Below are 12,274 nucleotides of genomic sequence, written 5' to 3'. Positions count from 1 at the left end.
AATGATATAATAGGTATGTTAGAGAAAAAAAATAATGTTGGGGCGTGAAAATTTGTGAATACGTTCTTCCATAGCATATGCAGTGTAATCCAAATTTTTAAAATAGTCTTATATTCATAAGAATGAAGCATCCTTTTCTTAATATTGGACCTTGTGTGTGTATATATATTTATTTATTTATTATTAGCATTTATACAGCTCCAACATATTCTGCAGCACTTTACAATTATAGGATGGGGATATTTGACAAGAAATTTATATACAGTATAGTAACAAAGACGAGATGAAGAAGGCCCTGCTCAAACGAGATTACAATCAGTGAGGAAGGGGTAAAACAATACCAGAAGAAGAAAAGCATGACAGAGAGGAAGAGGTTGGAATAAAATACCTGTGTGTTAAAGGTAAATAAACTAGTAAATATGGTGTGTGGAAGAACTAAAGTGTGGAAAGAGAGTGAGCTGGGTAAGGATGAGAGGGAACTAAGGAGGCCAATTGTAATTTGAGAAGCGTCACCCAGGAAGATAGCAAACTGTCCTACATAGGTTTGCTATCAGTGACTTCTTAAAGGGCAAATGGTATGGATAAGGTAAGGTATTCTAAAGGAATCATTGATCATTGGAAATAGCAGATTTGCTTGCTGTGCCAGAGTTGAAGGCATTTAGAATGAGCTTTAATTGGTGCATTAGAACAGTACGGGCAGAATTGTAGTATAATGGAGCTTCAGAGGTACTCGAGAGAGGAGGCAGTAGAAACTGGAGAGATGAAGTGACATGGATCAAACGAGCTTTAGATTTTGAATAGCCTGAGATGAGTTATATTTAAAGGGACACTATAGTCACCAGAACAATTGTTCTTGTGAGTACTTGTTCTGGTGAGTGTAATCATTCCCTGCAGTCATTTCCATGTAAACACTGCTTTTTCAGAGAAAAAGCAGTGTTTACATTGCCCTTTAGGCACACCTCCAGTGCCCCCTAGTGATACCTGCCGTTTGAGACGCAAATTTTTTTCTCATAGAAATGCATTGATTCAATGTATTTATATAAGGAGGTGCTGATTGGCCAAGCTGGTATTTGGCCCCATTCCCATCCCGCCTCCTTGCTGTTTTCAGCCAATCCAATGCTTTCCCTAACTAGTGATTTTAACACTATAGGGTCAGGATTACATGTTGAGTGAGGGGCTGGAAAAGACAAGGTCAATGGTATAGCCAGCTATGTGTGCAAGGGAGTTAGTTCATTGAGAAAGGCCAAAGGAGGAGGTGATAGATAGAAATCTAGAGGTTTTTAGGTGTTAGCTTGGTTAATATAGATGTTGAAGTTGCCAACAATAAGGGAAGGGATATCAAATTAAAGTAAGAAAGCCAAGCAGAAACATGATCAAGGAAGAGTAGAGGAGAGGCAGGCGTTTGGTAGATAACGGCAACTTGGGCTGAGAGACTATTGAAGAGATGGATGAAATGTAATTCAAAAAAGGAAAAGGGAGAGAGAAGGACATGGGGGCAAAAGTTGGAAGTAACAATGAGTGTAGAACAAAAACCCCAACACCACAATTGCAAGGCTTGGAGAGTGGGTTAAGTGCAAAGCACAATAAAACAGATTGGCAGGGGAAATGTATATGAAATTGCCAATTTTAGGTGGAAATAGCCAACTTGGGAAAACTTTAAAAAAAAATTCCCAGCTCATATTTTTTGGCCTAAAATGTTGCATTACATAAATTCACCACAATTCCCAGTTTAGTGAAAAACAAACAAACAACCAAAATCTCTTTCTGTTCAGCATTTATTACAGGCTCATTCACCAAAGTGAAAATGGTCAGGAATATAATGTGATTTTAAGGTGAATTTCAAATTTAAAGCCAGTTTAGCTAAGTCTGAAATTCACTTTGAATTCTCGACCAATCTTCTAGACTTTATTTTTATTTTTTTATTAGCATTTAAATTGAGCATAAGATTTTATCTACACATTGCGCAAGCAGTTTGACTAACAAATGTAAAGATTATAAGAAAAACCTATTTTAAAAAGTTTTATTTTCTCCTAGTTGTCATTCAATGCCTCAGCATCCCACGTGAGGTCCCTTTGCTCACCTCCTATGCGCTGTGGTTGCTATGGAGACTCCTTAGCCATCCCTATTGGCAACGAAGCCAGGGTGCCAACATCACTGACAAGATTTGCCCTGTTTGGGTATGCGTCCCATGCAGGACAAATCAAATAAGAACAGGGACGAAGCAAAGGACAGCCAGGAAGCGTAACACCCATGAAGCTTCACTAGAACAGAGGAAAATTGAGTAAATCTATTTTACTTTAAATACACCATGTATCTTTATGATTTATGGTGTATTCGATGTATAGGGGGACAATGTACTATAATGGACAACTATACATTATAGTTTCAATTTACCGGTATTCTGTTTATTTTGCACTATCCCAGCTCCAGTAAGGGTAGGAAGAGTCAGTTGCAGTAGTTGCAGTTACAAAAGATGAAGACACCAAATGCATATTACAATGTAATAAATGTTTTAATTACTTTTATGTTTTTCTTCGTTTGCATTTTCTTACAGGGATATGGAACTAAGTTTTACTCAGACAAGGAATATTATGAAGGAGATTGGAAAGATGGAAAACGAAGTGGCTGGGGTAGAATGTACTTTGCAAATGGTGATATCTATGAAGGAGAATGGCTAGAAGATAAACACAATGGACAGGGAATGCTCCGATTAGGTACTTGCCACATAATAATCTATACCGGTTTGTCTTGTTACAACCTAAATATCTTTGTCTACCTATTCTAGCTCATTTACCTTCACTTTGTTTTGTTTTTTCTCCAACCTCCAAATTGTAGTGAATATAAAATCTGTATTTAGGCGAAATTAGCTGATGTGTAACACAGCAGTTTTATTTCACATTATTAGTAAAAACAGTAATACGATTCTTTTTTTAAAAAAAGTTAATGTTCCTTTAAGGATTACTTAGCCAAAAAAAACTGTATTAGTGGCACTTGGTTTGAAAATAATAAAACCACTGTTAAATGTGACGTGATGTAGGTCTTATAATGGGCTCTATTTGCTAGTAATTATATGGGTGTTATGGTGTTATGGCGTTGTTGATGTTTTTTGGGTGCTGATTCGCATGTGTTTGTTAGATTCCACAGGAGTGTTTGTGACTGATAGATGTGACTTGTTTGCTGGATTTATTGTTGTTTCTTTTCTTCAGTTGATACATTTGGATGTTACAGGCCCTTTGCCAACTTTGGTTTCTAAATGTTTAGCCGGACTCGGAAACTTTGGTTTCTAAATGTTTAGCCGGACCACTCTCTCGAACTGTACATATAATCTCAATAAATGTACATATAATCTCAAGCACCAGAGAATGAGACAGAATGAGTGATCCGTGGCTTTCATCAGGATCAGTTCAGCACCAGTGCTGAACTGATCCTGATGAAAGCCACGGACGATGGCTGAAACGTTGATGACTACTAAGATGTTTTAAATAATTTTGGAATAAAGAAGAAACATTTTTTTTTATTTTTTTTTAGACAATCTTTATTTTCGTTTTATATTTGACATGTGTCAAAAGGGTGATACAAGTATACATATATCAATGGACTTAGAAAACAGGTTGATTGGGTGAAACGTTTAACATTGATTTAGGGACAACAGATTCAACTAGTCACTTGTTATATATGCACAGTAACATCCAAATGAGGTGAAACTTGTAACAGGGATTACCTCCTATCAAATATGGGTGACAGCAATTGTACAGGGAAACGGGAGCTCGGGGCGTCTCTACCTAATGGGGCGCTTAGGGGCTTTCCTCCGCTAGCGGGTAGGACGTTCCGTGAGCGGGATGAGGAGGTCAGTACCTCAGGAGGATTGCTCGGTTATCCAGTTGCATATAACCAGTGAGATTAAATTTTCAGTCAGATGGTAAGCGAGAACCGTCTTGATTGTCAAGTTGTTGCTATCCTCCTGTCTGAGGGTAGCACGTTTGGGAATACTATATCAGTGATTCCGGTCCCCTGGGTCCGTTTTTCGGGTACCAGGTCATGTCTGGGTGCAAGTCGTACGTCTGGAACTGTGCGTGCGGTTCTCAGGCATTGGGCCTGTGTGTAGTAAGCATTACCATTATCAGTGTCCGGTTGTCTCAAGTCCATACAGGTATGTAGCCGTAGGTATGGAGTCCGGTGGGGATTGGAACACATGAGAGGGACATCACAGGGGGCGTCTAGTGGGGGTGGGCGTTTATGAGTTAGGGTTAGTCCTTACTCAGTCGACTGGATTTCTGTCCATTGTTCGGTCAAGGGGGCATGACAGGGGAGGGGGGGGAGAGGAGAGGGAGGGGGGGGAGAGGAGAGGGGGGGGGGGAGTAGAGGCCTCCGGCTTCCCGCTCCATCCATCATAAGGTACCACAGCCATGGCGCCCAGGTGCGATCGCATTTCTCTAGCCTCCCGTAGAGCGCTGCCGTGAGTGATTCCATATGGTGTATCTCTCCCACCTTGTCTAGCCACTGCCAGAGGGTAGGCGCATCCTTCTGTTTCCACCTAGTTGGGATTATTGCCGCTGCCGCGGACAACAGGTGTTTGAGTAGAGATTTTTTGTACGTGGAGATGGACATGTCTGTGTGGTGAAGGAGCATAGTGAGGGGTTGGAGAGGTACGGTAATATCCGTTATAAGACGGATGGTCTCCCTGATCTCTGTCCAGAAGGGAGTGATATCAGGGCAACTCCACCAGATATGAATAAAAGAGCCATCAGGGGCCCCGCACCTCCAGCATTCGTTTGGTATTCCTGGGTCTATACGGTGTATGATGTCCGGGGTTCTATACCAGTGTGTGAGGATTTTAAAGCTAGTCTCCTGAAGCTTGGAGCTGATGGAGCATTTGTGAGTCAGTATTAGGATCTTGTCCCATTCCTGCTCTGTGAGCGTGGTCCCTGTCTCTGATTCCCACCTCGCGATGTACCTCGGGTGGGGCTGGTGCTCGCCGTTGAGCAGGGTCGCATATAGCTGCGAGACTCCCCTTTCCGGATGGGTTTGTGCTATACAAAGGGATTCGAACTGCGTGGGCGGTCTGTTCAGGCATTGTTTATTAGGGAAGGTCGCGTAGTAAGCTCGAATTTGGGCGTAGTGAAAGTGATCTACTCCTGTTGGAGTCTTGTCCCCCAGTATGTCTGTGAGAGGTCTGAGTTGGGTACCCCGCAGTAACTGCCGGAAGCTGAGCCAGCCAGTGTCTGTGAAAGCGCGTAAGTCTGAAGGCGTGAGTCCCCCTCCCACTTGTGGGTTATGTGTGATGGGTGTAAGGGGGCCGTCGGTGGTGGTGAGTTGGTGTGTGAACCGTAACTTACACCAGACTCGTAGCGTGGCGTCGGTCAGGGGATTACCTGTTCGTAGCGCTGTTAGAGTGAGTGAGCTATGCCACAGGCGGGAGGGGAGTGTACCTCCCGCCTGCGTCTGCTCCATGGGGACCCACAGTTTGGCCGTGGGACGTGCGTGCCAGTCAACAACCCTGAGTAAGTGTGCCGCATGATAGTATCCCCGGAGGGATGGGAGTCCCGCGCCTCCTTTACTTTTAGGGCGCTCTAGGAGCTTCCTGCTTATTCTGCTTGCCTTACCGTTCCAGACAAGCTGCCGTATTGCTGTGTCTAGTGTTTGGAAGAATGACCTGGGTATCGTAATGGGGATTGCTTGAAACAAGTACAGAAGGCGCGGGAGTATATTCATCTTCACGGCGTTGATTCGGCCGAACCAAGAGACGTAGAGGCCCTTCCAGCGATGTAGATCCGCCTGAAGGACTGAGAGGATGGAAAGGAAGTTTAACCGGAACAGGAGTGTTAGGTCACTGGGCAGCCAGACGCCGAGATACTTGAGTTTCGTATCACACCAGGTAAAGCGAAACTGCGACTTTAAATGCGCGACTCTCTCGGCAGCGAGTGAGATCGGCAAGGCTTCCGATTTGCTGAGGTTTAGCTTGAGATTGGAGATCTCACCGAAGATTCTGAAGGCTCGGAGGAGATTAGGGAAGGAGACCGTGGGGTTGTCCAGAAAGAACAACATGTCGTCGGCATAGGCGGCAACTTTATGCTCTGAGTGGCGGTGCCTATACCCGGTGATTCCCCCGTCCCTTCTGACCGCCTCTAGGAAAGGTTCTAGAGTGAGGGCAAACAGGAGGGGGGACAGGGGGCAGCCCTGTCTGGTTCCGTTCCGAATGGCGAAGGGGGCTGAGAGACCGCTGTTAATCCGAATGCGGGCCGTCGGGTTTGTGTACAGGGCGAGGATCCACGAGCGTATGTGGGGGCCAAACCGCATGTGACTGAGGGTGGCTTCGAGGTACAGCCAGTCTACCCGGTCAAAGGCCTTCTCCGCGTCTGTGGAGACCAGGATTAGGCTTCTATTTGTCGATCGAGCAGAGTGGACCATGTGTAGGGCTCGGATGGTGTTGTCTCGAGCCTCCCGTCCCTGAATGAACCCCACCTGGTCGGGGTGGACCAGAGTGGGGAGGACGCGGGCGAGTCTCATGGCTATGGTTTTTGCGAAGAGCTTGAGATCAGCATTGAGGAGCGAGATCGGTCTATAGCTCCCACATTCAGTGGGGTCTTTCCCCTCCTTAGGTATGACCGTGACCGTGGCGCGGAGGGAGTCTGTCGGGAACCGCCCACCTTCCAGCAAGGAGTTGAGACCCTGTAACAGATGTGGTAACAGTATGTCTTTGAACTTTCGCAGGTATGAGACCGTCAAACCGTCGGGGCCCGGTGCTTTATTCGACTTAGAACTTTTTAGTGCGGCGGCGAGTTCCTCCCCCGTCAGAGGCTGTTCTAGCTCCTCGGCTAGCTCCTCCGGGAGCGACCGGCCTACGTGTTCTGTGAGGAAGGCATTTATGTTGCGTAGGTGTTGGGGTCTATCTGAGCGTCGCGTTGTGGTATCTAAATTATATAGCTCCTCATAGAAAAGCCTAAACGTCTGCAAGATATCCGTCGGTGTCCTTCTCAGTGTCCCATCCTTCCCCTTAATCTGGTGGATGTGGTGTTGTCTCCGTCTCTGCTGCAGTGTGCGGGCTAGTGTCCTACCGCATTTGTCAGAAAACTCATAAAAGTGTCTGTGGGATTTGCGTATGGTTTGGAGCAAGTTCTGGGATAACAGGTCTCTAAGCTGCCTACGTGTGTCTGTGAGGCGTCGGTAGGTATCGTCCGTCTGGTCACTTTTATGTGTTGTCTCTAAGGTGGCTATTTCGCGTAGCAGCTCCTGCGTTCTGGCTGAGCGCTCTTTTTTCCGCTGGGAGCACAGTTTAATCATGTGTCCCCGTATTACGCATTTATGCGCCTCCCAGACCGTGAGGGGTGCAGTGTCTGGCCTGACATTGTCTTGGAAGTATTGGGTCAGAGTTTGGGTTATTTGTGTGGCGACAGCGTTGTCCGTCAGTATAGTTTCATTTAGCCTCCAATGGCGGTCACTGGGTTTGAAAAGCGGTGACTTAATAGTGGCTCGGACCGGTGCGTGATCAGAGTCGTGCTGTAACCCTATTGAGGAGGACATGAGGAAGGGGAGGTATTCTTGTGCTAGGAAGATATAATCTATTCTGCTTTACCTATTGTGTGCTGCTGAGTAGCATGTGAAATCTTTATCATCAGGATGCGCCACCCTCCAGCAGTCTACCAGGCCCGATCTGGACAGAGCTTGCTTAGCTTGTCGGATACAGTGCGGGGGGATGGTGCTAGAGCCCGCGGAAGAGTCCATCCGGGGGTCCAGGGGTATGTTGAGGTCACCGGTTAGGATCAAAGTTCCCTCCCGGATCCTCTCCAATTTCACGAGGGTTTTTGCTAAGAATCGGTGTTGCCCTTTATTGGGGCAATAGATAGTGGCGAACGTGTATTTGTGATCAGCTATCGTGCCTTTAACGAATAAAAATCTGCCCATGGGGTCTGCCTGTGTTGCTGAGCTGAGAAACGGGGTGTTGTGGGAGAAGATGATGGCAACCCCCGTGCGTTTAGCATCAGGGTGGTTAGCGTAGAATCCTAATGGGAATCTCCTGTCTTTGATCTGCGGAGCATCACCTCCTTTTAGGTGTGTTTCTTGTAGAAATGCTACTGAAACCTTTTGTGACCATAATGTGTGCAGCAGATGGCGCCTTTTATTAGGGGAGTTGAGACCGCGGACATTATGTGTCCGCAGGAGCAAAGGCGAGGGTCTGAAGCCCGATGCCATGTCTGAGTGGTGGCACCGTACTCTCGGAGGGAGCGGAGCGCCGGGGGTAGGGAGGAGGGGGAAATGGGATGTAAAGGGCAGAGAGGGGCAGTCGGGAGAGGGGGGTTAGAGAGGTTAGGGTGCTAGCCCGTGGAGGGGCTCTGGGGTATAAGCAACCGTAGCCCTAGGTCGAGTCTAATTTACAAGAGGGCCGGTCGCAGGGGGTCACGGAAGTCAGGCGAGTGTGGTCTGTCAGGATATACCAGGGACCGCGGTCCCTCGGACCACGTTACCGTTCAGCTGGTCTACTGGGGGTCTCGTTAGTAGTCTAGTGTGGGCGGGCTGGGTATTTAGTCTGGGCGGGATTAATGTGTATCCTCAGGGGCGTCTGACCCTAGGCCGTCAGTTTTGTCAGAGCATCAGGGCAACGGGCACCGGGGAGGGGGCGCAATGTCCTATGCTATGTCTCTAGGGGGGTAGCAACGGCAGGGGCTGTCCAGCCATGCCGTGGTGGGTCGGGTGTAGTGAGTGAGTTCGTTTCCCGGTTCATGAGCCGTCCCCGGGCCGTCCGGGGTGGTAGTGGAAGGGGGGAGGACGGGGGGGGGTCGGCCCGGTACCGTCTCAGCTGAGGAAACCCGGAGGGTATGTCAGTCGAGCCAGTCTAGGGATCGTATCACACACCGGCAGAATTATTCGGGTTTTCACAAACAGTACATATCATACAAAGTCATACGTTTCTCTCGACACTCCCATTAGATTTAACCATGCCCAGATCCCCCCGCCCCCATAACTCCCCATCCCGAGGCAGCGCGGGCCTTCCCATGACCAGCACGGGCGGCCCGCTCAGCCCCGGGAGCGAAAATACGACAGCAGCATGGCAAGCATAACATAAGAGCATTTAACGGAAAACAGACTCTATGGGTGCGTGGGGGCATGTGAACTGATATATAACAGAACTGGGAGACAAGCATGGTCTACACAATACCGTGGTTAGACCAGATCGCCTCAGGGAACCCCCCCCCCTCCCCCGCTAAGGAATCATATGAGCATCTTATCGTAAGGGTGGGGAGTAGTTGGTATCTGTGGGTTAAAGTGTCGCAGCGATGTGGCCAGCAAATCTGCTAAAAATGCTAAGAACCCCAAACAGTAAGGTCAACAGACAGCATGCGGGTGCGTAATAAACAGGGCAGGTTACATTTCACAGAACATGTGACATTCCAGCCTAAGCAAATAACCCCCAATATTCCCAGGCCCCCGCCACCCAACCCTGGTTCAGTGTGTGTCCACTCAGCCCCAGTTTATGGGTTATCATGTGGGTCAACAGGTACTGGTGAGTGGGTCAGCGGGGCAGGAGGGGAGGCAGACCGTCATTAAGTTGGTCCAAGAGAAGGATCCAGGGCAACGGGGAAAGCAAAGCCAGGGTGCCTCATCTCAGGAACCCCGGTTAGGTGAGTTCCGCTACGCGGCCGACCCGGGAGGTATTGATGAATCCCATGCCCGTACCCCACCCAAGAGACAGTCAGATCGTATAAAGTGCAGGCCCACCCCATGAACCCGTGGTGTTCAGAACTATAGGCCCCAGGCCCCCTTACCCTTGGCAGGATGGGAAATGTGGCAGCACCCCAGTGGATGAAAGTGTGAGTACTTATCTGGTATCGCGAAGCCATGGGGTAACCTCAGCAGGTGAAGTCTGTGCAGGAGGGCAGGGAAGCTCCGGGGCCGGGGTCTGTGTGGATCAGTCTATTCTTCGGGTCCATCAGGGCCTCCCCAACGTGTAGGCTGTGTGTCTCTCCGTGCCTGGCTACGTAGCGGAGCCGGTACTTCAGGATGGTCCGGGCGGGCCGGAGGCTGGTCCAAGATCCAGTTGCGGATGGAAACCGGTGGCAGTTCCATTGTCCTCAGGAAACTGGGTACGTCGTTGGGCCACCTCAGTGTGCACCACGTGTTCCCCCGCTTGGCCTGGAGGCTGAAGGGAAAGCCCCATTTATAGGGAATACGTTTTTCTTGGAGTACATGCGTGAGAGGCCTCAGAGCCCTTCGTGCGTCTAATGTGAGGGTGGACAGGTCCTGATAGAGCGAGATAGTGGCCTCTTGGAAGGTGATAGTCTGAGGGCGCGCCGCTCTCATAATGGCGTCCTTGAGTTGAAAGGACAGGAGGCAGCAGATCACATCTCGTGGTAGGCCGTCTCTCCTGGGGGGACGCAGGGCCCTGTGAGCACGTTCTATTTGAAAGTCCTCCGGGGCGTTTTCGCCCAGGATGTGGGTAAATAACTGTGTGTGGGCTGAGGTCAGGTTTTCTTGGTCAGTTTCTGGCAGGCCTCGAATTCTAATATTATTGCGTCTCCCCCTGTTATCCAGGTCCTCCACTTGCCTTCGGAGGTCAAGCAGTACAGACTCGCTGTGGCATGATCTGCCGATTGGGAGTGCTGTATGGCCCTGAGGTTCTCCCCCTCTAGTTCTGTGACTCTCTCCTCTAGTGCTGAAAGGTCCCTCCGTACCTCCTGTATCTCCTCTCGTATCGCCGACCGCAGCTCCGCTACTAGGGCAGTCTTATCGGACTTTGAGAGCATGTTAGCTGAAATGGTTGCCAGTTCGGCAGTGATCCTAGATAGAGGGTCTCCGCCCGTCGCCCCCGGCTCCGAGCTTGCATTACTCTCCACCCCTGGGGAAGCGGCCGCCATCTTGTCCGCGTGCCTCGCGGGTCTGGTGCTATCAGAAAAAGAGAGGAATTCATCTAGCGGACCGGCGGTTTTCCTTTGCGGACTGGACCCAGAGGGTCCCGGGGTGCCCTGGCGCTTCGTTCTACCCATCGTTGTGGTGTATGTGGCATTGATATGGGGCTTTGTGGTCCGAGGTGGCGGAGCTCCTGTGGTGTGCGACTCACTCCATGCACGGCAAGCCACGCCCCCAAAGAAGAAACATTTTATCCTTATAAAAGTCCGTGAGTGCAAGCCTTATTTTCATTATTTTCTGTAATTTTTTGGCTATGGCTATATTGCACCCGGCATTTTGCTATATTTGGAAGTGTGTTTGCAGGGTACCAGTGGAACATATATATTTATATATATAATCTTTTCACTTACCTCTTTCCAGTGCCTGGGTCCCACGGCACTTGCTCTGTCTGAGCCTCCTCTGAAATTGTCAATGGAGAAAAAGTTAATGGGCATGGCTGCACGATTTAGGCATTTCCATAGGAAAGCATTGAATCAATGCTTTCCTATAGCAATTTTAAAGAAGTTGGATGTCCTCATGCAAAACGGGAGGATATCCAGCGTCATTTCACATTTTAAAGTCTGTGTAAATGCAGGAAGTCCCTCTAGTGGCTGCCAGGTAGACAGGCACTAGAGACAGAGTAAATGTATGTTATACAATGTATACCAATTAGTGGAGCGCTGTACAAAATAGAGGTAAGTGCAGGGGTTAAACTTACCCCATCAATTCAGTGTAACAACAAACTTGAAAGTGCAAGCGGTACATATGGAAAATACAAACAATATTAAGTTTATAGTGCAGATGGTCTCGGATAATAATCGGTGGTAGGTAAATAAATAGAACCACTCACATGGTCTGGAGCCTATATGGTATTTGCTCCGTAAGGTAAACCTTTTTGTTCTTAGTGCAGCAACACACCACTCCCTCACTGATGTTCCTCCAAGAGAAATACAAAAAAGAGAGAGAAAAGCGACCAAAGGTGCGGTACTATACAGAATGCAGGTAGTACACCTATGGTAAGTATTGCGCTCACCTTTTTAAGAGCCTTAAATTCCTGACTCTGAGGGTAGTCAGCAAGGTGACACTTTCTGGGGATAGCACTTCCCCAATGACGGTTCCTGAAGGCTTCAATGACTTGGATTAGAATAACTTTTAAGATGATTAGGTTACAAATAAAAACACATAGTATAAAAATAAAGTAAAAATACAAATAGAGTCCAGATCTGCCAAAGTGCGTTTTGCTCTTCTATGAGCTTCCTCAGTTAGCTGTGATGAAACCTCAGGAGTCCTTTGTCTAAATGTCCTGTGAGTCATTGAAATCCTCCCCTTTGAGGTCACATGGTGTCCAATTAACCAATCCCAAGTTCAGAAATTGTATGACATCCCTCTGAAT

At 48.1% G+C, this 12,274-nt stretch overlaps 1 protein-coding gene across 1 annotated transcript in view; it reads left to right on the top strand.

Moving 5' to 3' along the window:
- Positions 1-12,274, top strand: part of MORN3 (MORN repeat containing 3) — a 66,591-nt gene that overhangs the window by 22,712 nt on the left and 31,605 nt on the right. Inside the window, exon 4 of the mRNA XM_063454265.1 lies at positions 2,555-2,714. Coding sequence (XP_063310335.1) covers positions 2,555-2,714 — 160 coding nt within the window. The remainder of the gene's footprint in view (positions 1-2,554; positions 2,715-12,274) is intronic.

The sequence above is a fragment of the Pelobates fuscus genome, chromosome 5, assembly GCF_036172605.1.
Source record: "Pelobates fuscus isolate aPelFus1 chromosome 5, aPelFus1.pri, whole genome shotgun sequence".
NCBI classification, from domain to species: Eukaryota; Metazoa; Chordata; class Amphibia; order Anura; family Pelobatidae; genus Pelobates; species Pelobates fuscus.
This window is presented reverse-complemented; position numbering and strand designations above follow the sequence as displayed.